Genomic DNA, 17,650 nt, shown 5'->3' with positions numbered 1-17,650 from the left:
AGAAATGTCTATGAGTATATATATACATTTTTTCCATTTTATTTAAAGTCTTGCAGAAAGTTGATGAATAAAATTAAAGGCATATTTACATCTTATAAACTCTATGTCCACTATCTCTGCTGTTTTAATTAAATAAGTAACCATGTGTTCTTGAAGAGAGAAAGGCTTGGCAGAAATTTCTGGCAGACATTAATTTTTCATGGCTTTATATTTTTAGAGAGAAAAGGTCACATAAAAGATAGAAAACTTTTACATTTATAAGAGACCAACTGGAATTAGTCTGTGCCTTTGCATATTTACATTTCATAAATAACTTTAGCAAATTGAGCTCTTACTGGTGATTATCACTCCACTGAGTTTATTAACAGGATTTTGTCCCCTGTGAAATTAAACTGTAAATCCCTCAGAAGGATGCACTTTGTACATTTTAGAAGATTTAATGTGTTATGCAAAGTGAGATTCAAATTCACATACTAGCATTTGTTAATTGTCTGATCTATGCCAAGCACTGTGTACAACTAAGAACTAGAGCCAACAAAAGGGGAAAAAAGCAGCAGCCTAAGACCATCTAGATACCTTCCTTCCCTTCTGGAACATTCTCTTCTACATTACTTATTGGAGAGAATCCAGCCCTCCTTCCACAGCTCATAGTATTCTCTTCTTAGATTCTAAAAAGTCAGAGCCAGAAAGGTCTGAGAAGTGGACTGCACAGTGCAGACCCTTGCAAACCTCATGCAAAGTTGTGGTCAGTTTCAGGGAAAGAACTCACAGATAGTTATATAGCATTCGGGTTCAGAGCACTCACTCTCATCCCCTTAGCTTCATTCAAGAACTTCTCTGAATCCTTTTAGAACATACCCCAGCAGGAACAAGAATGACCAGTAGCTTAAATTTAGGGAACTTTAATAATGTATGTTCCAATTTCACCCTAAGAGTCAGTCACAGCCAAGGGCTATTGCAGAAGTTACAGATGTGAATGTACACCCATCTTATGTTCTTTTTTCCTTTAGTTGTTCCCAGTAGCAAAGAACACACACATACACATGCTTTTCACTTGTTGTTTCAGAAGAGAAGAGGTAAATGGAAGGTCCCTAGCTGTAGGGCATGCCCCCTGAAATCTCATCCTTTGATGGGGGATGATAGGAACTATGTGGCAGGGAACTAGGAACCCATAAATCCGTGACTTGCAAGTTTCCAAGGGTACTGGGTCATCTTTTATCTAGCAGGGGAGTGGCACGGGAGGAAGCAGTATAATCATGGCTGAGGAGACTGTTGTTGCTCCATCTGCTTGCCCCAAGAGAAGGCACCAGGCAGCCTCTCATAACTAGGAGAGATGGTTCTTATCTTTCACCTCCAGGTGTGTCTGACTGTTTCACTTTCTACTCTATCACAACCAGACACTTACTCAAATGCAAACCAACACACAACCTTTATCCAAACTTTGCACAGAAATTAGAAAAAATAACCAGTCTGCCTAACCCATCTTCTTTTCAGAACTTTCTTACCCTGTTTATTTCCAGCCTTCTCAACAATGGAGGGCAGTATTGAATCTTAAAGAACATGTTCTGTTGTGAAGTGTTAGTGCATTCTGTCACTGTGTCATATGTCAGAAAGCACCATGAAATGCTGCTGCATGATAGTTGACCAGGTACTTTGACCAAGGTGGGGTTAACTCAACTATGTCTTGTCTCCCACAGGCCTTTCAGCTCCTGAGCACTGCATTCCTTCCTATTCTTTCCCTAATCCACTTAATGGCACACCTAGGGAGTCACTCAGCAGATCATAGTTTGCATTTGCTCAATATTAAATAATATGCCCCTTCTTTACATGGGACTTCTTATGCATTAGGGGTGTATGTGGACATGCACGCTAATGTGTGTGCATGTGTGCATACAGCATACATCCCTTTTCTCCCTAAATTAGTTTGGAATTTTGTTTTTGTTTTGTTTTGTTTTGTTTTTTTGAAACGGAGTCTCGCTCTGTCACCCAGGCTGGAGTGCAGTGGCGCGATCTCGACTCACTGCAAGCTCTGTAGTTTGGAAATTTATTTAACACTGAAAATCTTATTCTCTAATCTTGTTTTTCAGGGTGATGACAAATATATAAATATTGCCAGGGAGGTAGATCTATCCGGGGAATAAACCTAAATACTTATCTGGGGTTGCTTCCTTAGCTGTTTACCATTACCATTATTATTACTTTAATTAATTTTGAGTCAATATGTTATAACTTTCTTTGATTATTCGTTGTTTTCCAATGGTAAGTTTGATTTTTTTTGTTCTATCCATATGTACTCTCTGTAAGTCATCCTCATGCACAGAGCCTTAATTTGAACATAGCGTGAATGAACCACATCTACCTGCATAGCCAAGATGTGTTCAGCATTCCAAATTAATAGCTTCCTATTTTAATTTTTTAAAAACAGTTTCTAGCTCTAGCTGGAATTGTGGCATCTCAACTCTCATTACAAACACGCAAAAGCCCACAGGAATCGCTGATGTGTACAGTAAGTTCCGCCCAGTGAAGCGGGTTTCGCCACTGAAACATCAGCCAGAGACTCTGGAGAACAATGAAAGTGATGACCAAAAGAACCAGAAAGTGGTTGAATACCAGAAAGGGGGTGAGTCTGACCTGGGCCCCCAGCCTGAGGAGCTCAGCCCTGGAGATGGAGTGGGTGGCCCACCAGGTAAGAGCTCTGAGCCCAGCACATCGCTGGGCGAACTGGAGCACTACGACCTCGACATGGATGAGATTCTGGATGTGCCTTATATTAAATCCAGTCAGCAGCTTGCCTCTTTTACCAAGGTGACTTCAGAAAAAAGAATTTTGGGCTTATGCACAACCATCAATGGCCTTTCTGGCAAAGCCTGCTCTACAGGAAGTTCTGAGAGCTCATCATCCAACATGGCACCATTTTGTGTTCTTTCTCCTGTGAAAAGCCCTCACTTGAGAAAAGCATCAGCTGTCATCCGCGACCAGCACAAGCTGGCCACTGAAGAAACCGAGATCTCACCTCCTCTGGTTAAATGTGGCTCTGCATATGAGCCTGAAAACCAGAGTAAAGACTTCCTAAACAAGACATTTAGTGATCCTCATGGTCGAAAAGTTGAGAAGACAACACCAGACTGCCAGCTCAGGGCCTTCCACCTGCAATCCTCAGCAGCAGAATCCAAACCAGAAGAGCAGGTCAGTGGCCTGAACTGGACCAGCTCCCAAGGCCCAGAAGAAAGGAGTGAGTATCTGAAAAAAGTAAAAAGCATCTTGAACATTGTTAAAGAAGGACAGATCTCTCTCCTGGTAAGTATAATCTAATTCAGTATACATGTCAATAGACTGGAGACTCCTTTTTTATCAGCTGCATTCGTTAGTAACAGAAAGATGCTGCATTTGTTTTGGTTCTTACTTAATCTTTACTTGTGGCTTTTGTTGGGAGATGTGACCTTTTGAGTTTTAAAATAAGAAGTTATGAGGTTAATACAGGGAAAACAAATGGCTAGAGAGTGAGTGTTATTTCATTTTAACTTTGCATGAATTCAACTGAAAAGAAGACTCAATCTCAAACAAAGAGAGCCCGGCACTTTCTTTAACTTGAATCTTAATGTCTTTCTTTTTGCTTTTCAAATGGTTCCCAATGCTCTCATGCAGTTATTTGTGGGGATGTCAATTCTTGGCTGATGGTGGACCTGCCGGATATGTAAACAGAGGGTCTTCTGTTTTGTCCTGATCATTATTCAGAAGAGTTGGACAAGGTTGTTTGAAAAGCATTTGTAGATAGAAGCTTACCCAAGAGCTTCATTGCCCTCTGACCCAGGTGGAGTTTTTACTTACTTCCAGCTCTGCATGTCTAGGGAGCATGAAGCTTTTCCAAAGACTCTAGAAACAGAGTAACATGATGTAAGAAAAGTCTGTTCTGCTTAGGCTCAGAGAGAGCTAAACTTAAATAGCACTCCATCTGCCTACATTGTTCTTTTCTGGCTTCCAGACTTGGATCAAACAGTAGCAAGCGTGGGCTCATACTATGATGCTAATTAAAGTCTCATTCAGGAAAATCATCACATCTTGGCAATGTGATTCTACTTACTGTAAAGCCATGCATACTTAAGTACAATATACTTGCTCTATTATCACAAATACTATTGTGATAGGGTGATATAATTGAATAATTTTATGAAATAAAGTAGTAGTAGTATTTTCTCCTGAAAATGTCTTTTCAATTTTCCTGGCTCTTCCCGCTAATTCTCTTTGGTTCGTTCCTTTCTTTTGTCTTTCTTATGTTTTCATGTTTCCCAAATGCTAACAACACCTCTCAGTTCACCCAAAAATCTCTATCAACTAGTTCATAGTCAAGGGACAAAACTTCACTAGAGATGAGAAAACCGAAGCCATGTAGCCTCCAGATACCAGCAGTCATCAGGTAGTTTGCCAAAGCCAGTTCTCTACAATCCAAGGCAAAATAAGCAGGTAGAAACAAATAGTTCATTCATTCAACAAACCTAAAACAGGAAATAAAACCCAGCCCCAACCCTCAAGGACTTCACAATCAAGTAGGGGAAACAGACAAGGAACCTGACAATTACTGTAAATGTCATTATAGTTGTTTAGAAAGCCAGCTTGAAGCCTCCACACCTCATTGGCCCTAGCCCTGTTGCCATGTCTCATATGAAGATCTGTCTCTTGAGAACTCATGTTCTAAAGCATATTGTAACAAAGAATAATAGCAAGATACTCTGATTTATTAGATCCCCAAGGCTGCCACCAGAACTTCTATAAGCTCATTTCTTCTTTCCAGTGCCCAGAGAAAAACACCCACAGGGTCTTGCTCTGATTTATTGACTTGGGTTTTCTAATCTTACTATTTATACAGCCACACCTAGCTGCAGACAATCTAGACAAAATTCACGATGAAAATGGAAACAATCTATTACATATTGCGGCATCACAGGGACATGCAGAGTGTCTACAGCACCTCACTTCTTTGATGGGAGAAGACTGCCTCAATGAGCGCAACACTGAGAAGTTGACTCCAGCAGGCCTGGCCATTAAGGTGACTGGTTGGGGGCTGGAACCTCCGCAGCTAGAAGTCGGATTTCTATTTTTTTAAGATTCCTTGTGAGCTAAAGTGTTGGAAGGGAGAGAAGAGAGTGATTTGTCAAGCAAAGAGCAAATGAACATACTGCATTTAAGAGAGTAATCATTTCAGTCACTGCTTTGAGATTTTGAGACTAAATTCCCAGTTTTTGTCAATCTGCTACTAAAGAGAAAGGAAAATGATATGTTGTGGTTCTAAGAACTTTTGTTATTCATAGGGATTGCAATTTAGCTTCTTAACCACACCTGGATCTATCAGAGACTCTCATTTCTTCTTGAATAATGAGCAAGATAAATGTGGGGAAGGTGTATTTTTAAGGATGCTAGCACTCGGGAGTATTTCAGATCACAAAGTGGGGTCTTAATGGATCACATCTGAAGTTTAAGTGTCTTCAGTATCAAGAATTTTTTAGAGTATCAGTGCCGAGTTTGAGTTTAGCTCTTACAGAGCACAGTGTGCTGTCAAAAACTACACAAATTAATGTCAACTGGGATAGAGTTAAAACCTAGAAACTGTGAGACAAGAAAACATGGACTTTTATAGCACTGCAGCAAGTGCCTCTGCAAAATATAGTACATCACTAGAAGATTAGCTATTCAACTAAAATTACCTAAAAGATCTTTGGCAAGTAAATGTAGAATCCAATCGTATTTATTAAAAAGCCAGAAGTGACATTCAGGGAAATATAGTACATCTTGTACTTTTGCATATGTATTTTGCTTTACATAATAGTTGTGTCTTCTAAAAGCTGAATAATCATAATTTTTATAAATGAAGTTATATTGAAATTGATGAGGGGAATTTGTTAGAGAAACCTACATGTCACTAAAGAACATTACATTTAAAAAAATATCAACTACTGTTCTACCTGAATATATTTTTTATGCAACCCTGATTTTTGTGTATTTTTAATTTGATGATTCAGCAAATGTTTATACATTAAAAATAATTTCCATTTTATTTAATTTTGCTCAGTTAAGCAAAGTAATTAGGTATACTTCAAATCTGGTGTAGAAAATAATTTTTAAACAAAATAAATCTATGACCCTTGTGGGTATCATTTTCCTTTGGTTGTAAATGATATGATGTCGAATTAAGAACTAAACTGCAAGCAGCTATCATTAAGAAAGACAGAACTAAACTACAGGCAGCTATCATGAAGAAAGATAAGTCAAATGTAAAGTCAAGATTTAATATAGTTGAGCTTAACAAAGTGTACCAAGTTTACTAGGTACTGTGTTTGGTGGCTAGCAATACAAAGTTGTGTAAGTCATGGTCCCTACTTTTAAAGAGCTAATAGCTAGTGGAGAAGACCGCTAAGTTATCAGTAACACAAGTACAGGATGGCAAATTTGGGACACAGTCCTGTGACAGAGTCCTATAGGCATCAGTGAGTATGTGTCAGTGATGAATAAAATATTCTTGCAGTGCCAATGAGTGTTAAGATTTGCCGTCCTGTTTTAGTGTTTATAAAATGCAGTTCTCATTAGTCTTCCTAATGGTAGATTATTTATATAGGTAGATGACAAGAATTTTTTTAAATTTATATGCCCTAGGGCTTGTTTTGATAGATTAAAAATCTCTGAGTAGAAGGTACATAAGAAAGTTAGTGGTCATTACGCCAGTCTTCAGCGTAAACACCTTCTATGATATCCATATTAAGTGTTAATTCATTCTTATATTCCTACTGTCAACATAAGATCGCCATCATTCAGTCAGTGTGCAAACTTAAAGAGCAGTTTTGTTTCTCCTTTTAATCAAAAAGATTTCAAACCCATAAGACTCAAAAACTTTTACAAGTTTGAGGTCTCAGGCTTTTCATACTTTACTTCCAGACAATGATTTGAATGTTCTATTCCTTTATTCTAGAATTTACAAAAGCAGTAAATACAAATATTTTATAACAAGTGCTCCCCTCTTTAGAAATCTGTCCTGACACATATTTTGTCTCAGTCCATTCAGTGTATTTTGATGAACATTGATGACATTGAAAGAGTCCTAAAGAGTCATCATTTTGTTTTAGGACCTTGTTTTGAACACCAGTAACCAACTAGTGGTGTTTTTTTACCTCATTAAGCACAGTTTTGAGGGCTCCATTTGTACCAACTTTGTTAGACAGAAGCTGCTAAGATAATATGACTTGGCTGACAGGAAGCAGAGTCAGGGATAAGGTATCAAATAGAAAGATTACCTGAGAACAGGGGCTTTGAAGTCATATCAGGGCTTAAGAACATCTCCCTCACTATTAAACTCCTGGAATGGAACATCATAAATTCTGCCAGTTACGTACGGAATTTATTGACTACTTCTGGGATACCCAAAAGTAGATACTGTAGGAGTTCAGGGTATTATTGAGTTTTCTTTAGAAATGATTAAGTAAAGTAATTGGAAAGAAATATTTCTAAAAGGTGAGAGCAGTCTGTTTTCTAAAACAGGAGAGAAGAAGAAGTTATTTTAAGACTTAGTCTAGGAATGAAATAATCTTGATTCCCTTTTCACTTCTCATTCAGTCCTTTTGATTAAGCCAAAAAGCCAAGTGTCCATCTGGGAATAACATGACTTCAAACACATAACCTTACTGATACCCATACTGATCAGTATGGTTGCTATTCCTTTCTTCATTTAGAGGAATGAAGCACATTGTATTAGTGTGTTAGTAGTTTTTTGGTTTTAATCCTGGTAGGAAACATTTGGCATGTTCCAATTGTGAAATTTAAGGAAAGTGTGTAATTAATGGATTATATATAAAAGGATGGTTGAGGGTAAGGGAATTCGTAAAGGAAAGTGCAATACTATGGGGTCTTTATTTAGCAACCAGTACAGGGTTACCTCCCCAAAACTGGGAAAGGGAAAGGAGTGGTTATAAGAACTGGAGGTAGAGAGGGCTGAGTACAAAGGACTAGCTTACTTTTGAGCTTTTTAAGGGACTCAGTTGGCCAATGGCAACCCCACAGAGAGGGCCTCAGATGCACTCTCCTTTCCTGATCTGCCACTGCTCTCCATCAGCCAGATCCAGCCAGAGGGGCAGGGAGCCAACTCATACAGACCAACCTCCCAGGGCAAATACCTCAAGAGAATAGAATCTGCATGTGAATAGTTGGGAGTTCTATTATCCAAATGGAATAAAATGAAGAATGAGCAGATTACCTCATTGTCCTCCTTTTAGAATAGATTTTTACCCTTGAGCAGTTAAATGATAGAATTCTAAAATAAAGAGAAAGTAATCCTATTCTACTAATTTAAATGCTACCCTTGGTGAAGCCTCCCCTGGCTCCCTGCCAACCATACCTCTTTTCTCCTGGGCTAAAATCCCACAAGCTGCAAACTAGGAAGGCAGTTGAATGTTTCATTTGTCTGACAGAGTTATTGTGAGATCTAAGAGAGCATTCTAATAGAAGGTAACAAGTATTTTCTGCTTAGTAAGTTTACATGCTTTATCTCATTTAATCTTCATGGTAACTCTATGAGGTAGTTACTATTATCCCTGGTATTTCACTGTTTCACAGTTAAGAAAATTGAGTATCAGAGAGGTAAAGTAATTTGTGCATGGTCTTGTAACTAAGTGGCAGATTAAGATTTAAATCCATATCACAATCTGGGTTTTAATCACTAGGAGATATATATCTGGGTTTATATATCATACTGCTCTATAAGTGGTAGGGAACATTTTCTGCAGATACGTATGGACTATATTGTAGCTATTTACATGACTTGATTGTTTTTTGAGAGAGGTTTAAGTTTGTCAAAATTATGAGAAATTTTTTTAAAATTATGAGGGTAAAAAATCCTCATAAACGACTATAAGAAAATCCTACTCTTTTTTTCTGCCTACTTTTACTTGACCCTAAAGGTCAAGAGGGTTGGTTTCCTTAAAAATGTAAAAGTTGAGGATATTTTACTTTCTGTGTCCATAGTTATATTATTTGTATATGACAAAAGATAATTTCCCTTTTTAAAATTGTTTAGTATTTTACTAATTAAGATATTTACCACATCCCTTAATGAAATTTTTAATTTCAAATATGAGTTTACTGATTTTTCATTAACAAATATGATTATTTGAGGATTGGAAAACAGTTGTGCATCTTATGAAGCTTAATCGAAGAATACTGATTAACTAACCATACCATGTGTTGGCTTAGTTTTGAAACAACTAGAATGCTCATATGATGCTGGTGGTGATGTCAAGTGGGCAATCACTTTAGAAACTAGTTTGATGGCTTTTTATTAAGTCAAATATACAGCTACCATACGACTCAGAAATTCCATTATTTACCCAGGAGAAATAAAAGCATGTATTCACAAAAAATATTCATAGCAACTTTATTAATAATATCCCGTAAGTCGAAACAATCCACATGTCTATCGATAAGTTATTGGATAAATAAATTGTGGTATAATTCTACAATGAAATGCTTCTCAGCAAGAGAAAAGGAATAAATTACTGATACAAGCAGTAGCTTGAATGAGTCCCGAAGGCCTGCTGTGTAAAAGAAGCCAGACACAAGAGTACATACACTAATCTATTGTGACAGAAATCTTATCAGTTGTCTGGGACGAAGGTGAGGAGGGTGAGAACCAAAGAATAACCAAAGAGTACTAGAACACTTCTAGGGGTAATGGAAATGTTCTTTGTCTTGATTGAAGTTACAGTTACAGGAGTATACATATTTGTCAAAATACATCAAACTGTATACTTTAAAAGATTATGTTTTATAGTATACAAATATACCTTACTAAAGTGAATTTAAAATAACTGATTACAATTATGAAAATGAACTTAAATAAAAATTCTGCAATTGATTTCGAGCCAAATCCACAGATGAGGAATGTAATAAGTGATATCTTTATATCATAAATATATTAAGCCAGATATAAATGCCAAAATTTATATGATTTCTTTCCTTGGTAAAATTACCATCTTCAATGTGTTTTTCAAACCTGAATTACCTTGAATTTCCATCTCTCTTTCTTTTTTAAAACCTAGAATGGTCAATTGGAGTGCGTACGCTGGATGGTGAGTGAAACAGAAGCAATCGCAGAACTGAGTTGTTCTAAAGATTTTCCAAGCCTTATTCATTACGCAGGTTGCTATGGCCAGGTATGAAGGAGTTTTTTAAGTATCTTGCCTTTGTGTACCATATAATCTTCCTACTTTTTTATTATTAGTCCATCAAAATCCAAACATAAGAAATCACAGAAAATGTATCCAAAGGTATATAACCAATGATATTTGTTGTTGTTTTCTTTTTAATGAAAAAAAAGTTTACAACAGCCTAAATAAATACTCTATGACAGATGATGGATAATGAAGCTGCAGCCATTGATGACATTTTATGGGAAAATGTTCATTATATAGTACTAAACAAATATGTATGATATAAAACTGGTCCTATAATTTAGCACCAACTTTGAATTTTGGAGATAAAGAGAAATAGAAAATAATACTAAAAAGAAATATATCACAACACATTTATAGTAGTTATCACTCAGAGGAGAAGTACAAGTGGCTTCGATTTTCTTTTTTTTTTTAATTTTTCAGTATTTTCCAAATTTTTTACAATAAACACGTTTAACATTTATCAAAAGGAACAATGATACATTTCTTGAACCCAAAGTTAAAAGGAAAATCTTTATAAGATATTAATCAAGGCATCACTCAATTAAAGATGAATAAGCACACTAACTAGATGGCTCTCCATTGCAATCAATTTTCGCATTAGGAAATCCCAACATTAATTTGTGTACACAGATCACAATCCAGTGTTTGCAGTTAAAAAGAAAAATTACTACCTCCCTTTGGAGAATGTGACTGTGAATTATCTTTTTTAAAAATTGAAACCACAAAATACCAATCTCAGTCTTAAAAATAATAGTACTGTGTTAAAATAGATTTAATTGTATTTGTGGCAAAGAAAATTGCTTCTCATGCATTTAACTGTATTCCCTTTGGCTTCATAAACTTTCCCAGTAGAAGTAAACTGTGGCATTGTCAACAAGAGATTATGCTTTTTCAAGTATGACAATCTCAAGTTCAAAAAGTAGACAACACTATTACCGTAGTCTTTCTTTAGCAGGAGTCATGCTTAGGGATAGTTTATTTTGTGCCGTGGTAACTTCTACTAATGTGTGTGTGTGTGTGTGTGTGTGTGTGTGTGTGTGTGTGTGTGTGTGTGTGTGTGTAATATATATTACATAAAAACATGTTTTTATATGTTATATATACACATGTAAAATGTTTCCTATGTGTGCCAGGCACCATGCCATTGGATTTTGTGTACATTATCTAATTTATTCCTCAAAACAACCCTGTGAGAGCTTGTTGTGTTTATCCCCATTCCACAGATGAGGAGTCTGAAGAAAGAGAGTTACATGACTTGCACATGGTCTAATGGCTAGTAAGAGCAAAGACTAGATTTCAACTCAGGTTCTCTCACTTCAGGGCCAGATCCTGTTTTGTCCCCATTTGTATAGAAAATGTATGCAAATTGTTTGTAGAGGCACTGATACAGCTGAAGAAGACTTTTTTCTGCAGTTTTATCTAACAATACATTATAATATTTGGAGTACTTTACACTACTCACTGAAGAAATTTGCAACTGTACCAAATTTATGAAATGGAGAAAGGAGCAGGCCCAACATTAAAATTTGTAAAAGTCACTGTCTTTGAAATATTATACTTTGTGTTCTTTGTGCATTGCACTCCCTAGTTCCCATCCACAGTGTCCTGAAAACAATGATTAGTGGTTAATAAGGCATGATGTAAGGATGCCATTTTTTGCTTATGCAGATGCTCCCCAACTTAAAATGGTTCAGCTTACGATTTTTCGACTTTACAGTGGTGTGAAAGAGATATACAGTCAATAGAAACCATACGTCAGGTTTGAATTTTGATCATTTCCCAGGCTAGTGATATACAGTATGATACTCTTGTGATGCTAGGCCATGGCAGCCACGCTCCCAATAGCCATGTGATCACAAGGGTAAACAACCAATACCCTACAGTGTATTAAATGTATTTTCTACTTAACAATATTTTCAACTTAGGATGGGTTCATTGGGTCATAACCCCATTGTAAGCCAAAGAACATCTATACTGGCAAAGAAGAGAACAGGATTTTCAAATGATCAGAAGAATTGGATCAATACTCATCTTCCTAATCATTTTGAGTCTAAAACAGAGTTTTATTTAATTGCGTGAATAGTTATTTCATGTCCCTGATTTCATTTGCTTATATTAAAACCTAAAAAGGAATTTTAAGTATCAGTGGAAAGGCTGCCTGCACTTTTGGTAGAGCTTGCCAAAGAAAAGGAGGAAAGAATTACATGGCCGTTCTGAGACTCTAAGTAAATAATTGGGCATTCGGCATTCTTTGTCTTGGGAAATGTTGATTATATATGCCAGTTTCTTTATTCAGCTCTCACAGCAGGTTTCTCATAATTTTGAAGCTATTGGGACTGAACAAAATAAAGTGCCCTTTTTCTGGGACTGGTTGGGTCACAGTGTGACTTACTTGGTGGGACTAGAGGAAAATATGGAAATTGGTGACCTGTTTGAAGAGCTGTGTCAAACGTTTGCTTCACGATAGTATCAATACTCAGGTTGTTATTTCAAGATGATATACATTTTTTATGACCTAAAATACAGCTCTGAGGGGGACAGTCCAGCAGTGCCCTTAGGAGATCATTCTTACCTAACTGAAAAATGTAGAAGCCCATTAGAACTGCAAATGCTGTCCAGCCATCCTACATCCGCCACAGCCACTTATGTAACAGATAACCTGTGGAGATGCTGAACTTGGAACCATTACAAGCCTAATATTTTCACAAGGAAGACTGTTATTGAACAGTTTTCTAATGGATTCAGCACATGCAAGTTTTTCTACATCCAGCAGGCATTTGAGTGTGTCCCGGCTTTGTTTCTTCAGTAAATGCCCCTGGAAATGATAGCACAGAGGAAAATTCCTCTCTTGGTTTATTTTACTTGCTCTCTGCCCTTCATATAGATTCCTAAAGAATGGGCTCCACATGACTCCCAATTTGTGTCCTTTTTCTTGTAAAAATTACCTTTAAAGACTCTAGTACCGCAGGGTAGCCAACAGTTTTTAGTGGTCTCCTGGAGTGATAGATCCCTGGGTGATAGGAATTGATTTTCTTCATCTTGACACATGAAGTCTCAGAGGGTGCAATTATTTCATTGCCTGACTGTACCTAGCAGAACTAGCCACAGGGAATGTGAAGGTGGAAGCCTCAGGGACACCCAAGAAACAAGCAGGGAGTGTTCTCAGATAGGCCTGCTTTGCTGGCCCTTGAGGAAGATGTTGCTGGCAAAACAATTGAGATGGAATTATCTCAATTCAAAGCTACTGCCTGTGTAACTTGGGCTGTTTTATTCAAACGTGAAGGTTCAGGTTTTCTCTTCCAGGCTCTTCCAGCACAGCTTCCTGCCCTCCACTGCTTGGGAGCCTCTGCCTACTCTGCGTTGGTCATTAGTCCAGTGGACTCTATGTTACTTTCAACATCAAACCTGTGATTCCTTTTGTTTCTGAATCATTCATGTGACTTTTAGTCAGTAGATTCTTCCACAGAAACAATCTGCATCATGGTATTGAACATTTACTAAGAGCACCTTTGCTTACACTGTATTTATTATTCTGTACTTTAAATGTTTGCCCTAATACAGATTTTGTTTTAAGGGCACTTTTTGAAAAAAGAAAAGGCTCAGCAGTTCTTGCAAATGGTCATGAGCAGTGGTAGACATGCTGGTGATGGGGGTGTTCCCACAGGCTATGTTACTGTTGTTTTTCCACAATTTACTTTAAAAAGGAAAAATATTCCCCTGCCTTTATTGTTTTACTGTCATAGGGAAGTAAGTCGACAGTACTGAAAATGCTGCGATTGCAGATGAAAGCAAAATAGAAAAGTCTTTGATTAGCACTCATGCATCTGCTCTCCAAGTTCTGATCTTGACAAAGCATAACTGACAAGGAGCCCCACAAACCCACAGACTTGACAGGCAGTTAACTCTGATTTCTTTGACTCAAGGGGCACAAAGGGAGCACGTCCTTTACAGAGTCAGGGGTCATAAGGGAATGTACAATTGTGGATATCCATACTCAAAAAACAGAAAACAGAGTCATGAAGAACATTGGTTCATATGGCAAACTCTCCATTGTCATCGTAACCTTACCACTTACTAGTTCAATGGGTTAGATATCTTAGTTGTTTCTTTTGTGTTTTTTTTTAAGAGAGAAAATAAAAGAATAGACCTCCCTGGACCTCAGTTTCTTCATCTGTAAAGTGGAAATAATAGAATCTTCCTCACAGTGTTAATCTGAGGACTAAGTGAGAAAAGCCACATTGCCCAATCCATACTAGGCACTAGATGAATGTCGGCTGTTATGACTATTGAATGTCCTCCAACTTATTGTTTTTATCCCTATCAGTATTATTCAGTTTACTTATTTTACCATTAGTAATGTATAGGAGAAACTTGCAAAGGAATTATTAAGGCCATAACTTATTTGATCAATTCTTAGATGCACTTTATTTCACATTTACCATCTTTTGATTCTACGTATAAGTTACAATACATGATATTATAAAATTATTGCTGACCTTTATTTTTTACATTTTTACATCTCAAAAACTGGAATAAATCTTGTAATTGATGGCATATTAGATTTGATAATCTATGATCACAAAGCTAACTCCTTTAAAACATGGATTGCCACACACTATAGAGATTTTATTGATACCAGCAATAAACCTGTGACATACTTCTCAAGTACATTTTTTATTAGAATTTGTCCAGCAAATCTCATAAATCACATGAGATAATTGCCTCTTTAAACAACTTGCATTGCCCTTAGGAACACATAAAATACAACATTACAACAGGTTAGCAAAACAGCAGAAAATCCCCAGAAGAGGAAACTGCTGAGGAAAATTACATGAGAGGAGTTTTCAGTCAGTAGATGAAGGTTGAATGGATAGATGGATATGTGGGTGGACAATGAAATGTAAGTTGGAGAGGCATTCTGGGAAACAAATGATACAGAAATCTTCATCCATGTGACTTCATTAGATATTCTCTGAAAGCAATACTTATGGGAAAATGGAGGTCTGAAGTTACAGCCATCCTTTAACATCTCCTGCGTGTACATACACAGAGAGAACACACACTGAAGGGCTAAGAGGGGAGGGGGACACCATTACAAATGTATCTAATACACATTCACATTAACAAGCACCCTCTTAGCTGGAGAAAATAGCCATATTTGTTTTGCCCTTCTTAGGAGGTATTTTCAGATAGTCACTTTGAATTGTAGAACTGTGCATCTCCACAGGCATGGTCCCCAGAATCAGGGCAGGATTTGTCTGTGAGCAGATATTAAATATGCTTTTACCAAAACCAGAGACTCTAGCCATCTCCATGTTCCCCTCAAAAACCCTAAATTGTTTGTTGCTAGAAGACAAGGTATATAGTCAACCCATCATTTGGGGGAGTACTTCTCTGCATCGTATAATGGAAGATTTTGGTTTCCATATCATATCTCAGTGGACAGGCCAATTGCACTTCTTATTTTAAATTCTTATGCTTATTCTTAAATTGTCCAACATAAAACCCAAGACTGGATTGGAGGTGATTGGAGGTGCTAGGCAAAACCTGTCTTGTTCTGAACAATCAAATAATGGTTCTTTCTTTATGTAAGTCTTGCATGTTGAATTGGTTAGAATCTTTCATTGTAAGGAAGAAGAGTTATCCATGCCTTCATAAGAAGGGAAGTCAGGCTATTGTAGCAATATAGGTTGAACCTGACTTGGAGACCCCTCAGGGGCCAAAGTAACTTTTGGCTCACACAGACCATATATGTCTTGTTCTCCCAGATTATCAAGTCCCTGAAAAGTCCAAGGTCTTAAACTCTCCCCCAGATTTCCACAATGGGAACATTCCCACTCTTATGACATGCAGTATTCCATTGCCTATAACCCCACTACTAAAACTAAAGCACTGTGATTTTAATAAAGGGCATGTTTTGTGCATGTGGAATAGACAAACCCACCATAACATTGGGGCCTGAAAATATGGAATTACATCTAACAAGAAGATACATGTAAAACACTTCTCAATATCTTGAACTCCTCTGAGCTTTACTTGCTGAAGAAAGAAGTCGCTAGAATATCAAGGAGTATAGCAGATCCTTAAATTAACCTGATTTCTTTAAACATCATCTTCTTATAATGTTGATGAGAAGAAAAAAACAGTTCCTAGCCAGGGCCACTGTCTCTGTGGAGTTTGCTCATTCTCCACATTTCTGCGTGGGTTTTCTCCTGGTACTCCAGTTTCTCCTCATGTCCCAAAGATGTGCACGTTAGGTGAATTGGTGTGTCTCAGTTGTCCTAGCGTGAGTAAATGTGTGTGGGTGTGAGTGCACCCTGTGTTAGGATGGTGTCCTGTCCAGGAATAGTTCCTGCCTTGTGTTCTGAACTGCCAGGATGGACTCCAGCCACCCAAACCATGAACTGGAATGATCAGATAAATAATTATCTTACTTGTTTGTATTAGTCTTTCTTAAATGTATGTATAGCTCATATTTATTTCAGTGTTTCACTTTAGAAGTTTTTGGTCTTTATTTAGAAGTTTGGTGCTGTTTTTGTGACCAGAAATATGTCATAGGAACTAAAATGGTAAAATTAGTTTCATTATACTTCATTTTGCTTAAAGTCGCAATTTCCAAGAACTTATCCATGCCATCACATGAGGACTTGCTGTATATCATTATCCTCTCCCTCAGTTTTCTGACTTATAAAATAAGGCTTTTTGAATTGATGATTCTTTAAAATCTCTCCCCTCCACATGTTTAGGAGTCCGTGATTTAATATCATGAAGCAAACCAAATCACAAGTTTGAGAATGACCCACTGAAGAGAATTTGTTCTGCCCATGGTAGGGCCATCTTTTTCACTGATAGAGGTACCTTAGCCTGTCCTCTTGCAGGCTCCATGTCTAGGCCATTAACCTCAACCAGTTGGTTATGTATTTTATCCTGAGATACTTCCATTCATCCAGATTTTTAAGGAGTTAAGATCGTATGGTATAATCATCTATGTCCAGTTAAAAGTAATCCAGGGCCCGGCACGGTGGCTCATGCCTACAATCCCAGCACTTTGGGAGGCCAAGGCAGGCGGATCACGAGGTCAGGAGATCGAGACCACGGTGAAACCCCATCTCTACTAAAAATACAAAAAATTAGCCAGGCGCGGTGGCGGGCGCCTGTAGTCCCAGCTACTCGGGAGGCTGAGGCAGGATAATGGTGGGAACCCAGGAGGTGGAGCTTGCAGTTAGCCAAGATCGTGCCACTATACTCCAGCCTGGGCGACAGAGCGAGACTCCATCTCAAAAAAAAAAAAAACCAGTAATCCCATATTTTTCCCCTACCTAATTAGAAAAAACAAAGGAACTGCTTTTACCTTATGCAAATGAAACATCACCTGCTCTGGTCCAAACATTAGCTCCAATTTTCTCTAGGTTTGCCTTTGAAGAAGAGGGCTAAGCATA

The 17,650-nt window shown here is 37.5% G+C and overlaps 1 protein-coding gene across 13 annotated transcripts in view; it reads left to right on the top strand.

Annotated features, from left to right (window-relative positions):
- The window catches only part of SNCAI (synuclein alpha interacting protein), a 147,014-nt gene that overhangs the window by 104,271 nt on the left and 25,093 nt on the right, over window positions 1-17,650 (top strand). For 10 of the 13 annotated variants that reach the window (XM_011710090.2, XM_071098551.1, XM_011710080.3 and 7 more), the window contains 3 exons: window positions 2,426-3,297; window positions 4,865-5,044; window positions 10,077-10,190. In XM_011710090.2, coding sequence (XP_011708392.1) covers window positions 2,426-3,297; window positions 4,865-5,044; window positions 10,077-10,190 — 1,166 coding nt within the window. The remainder of the gene's footprint in view (window positions 1-2,425; window positions 3,298-4,864; window positions 5,045-10,076; window positions 10,191-17,650) is intronic. The other 3 variants (XM_024787142.2, XM_024787141.2, XM_011710091.2) reach the window with 1 other exon arrangement.

This window comes from Macaca nemestrina, chromosome 6, assembly GCF_043159975.1.
Source record: "Macaca nemestrina isolate mMacNem1 chromosome 6, mMacNem.hap1, whole genome shotgun sequence".
Lineage (NCBI taxonomy): Eukaryota > Metazoa > Chordata > Mammalia > Primates > Cercopithecidae > Macaca > Macaca nemestrina.
Note: the sequence above shows the minus strand (reverse complement) of the source record. Positions and strands in the feature narration are given on the sequence as shown.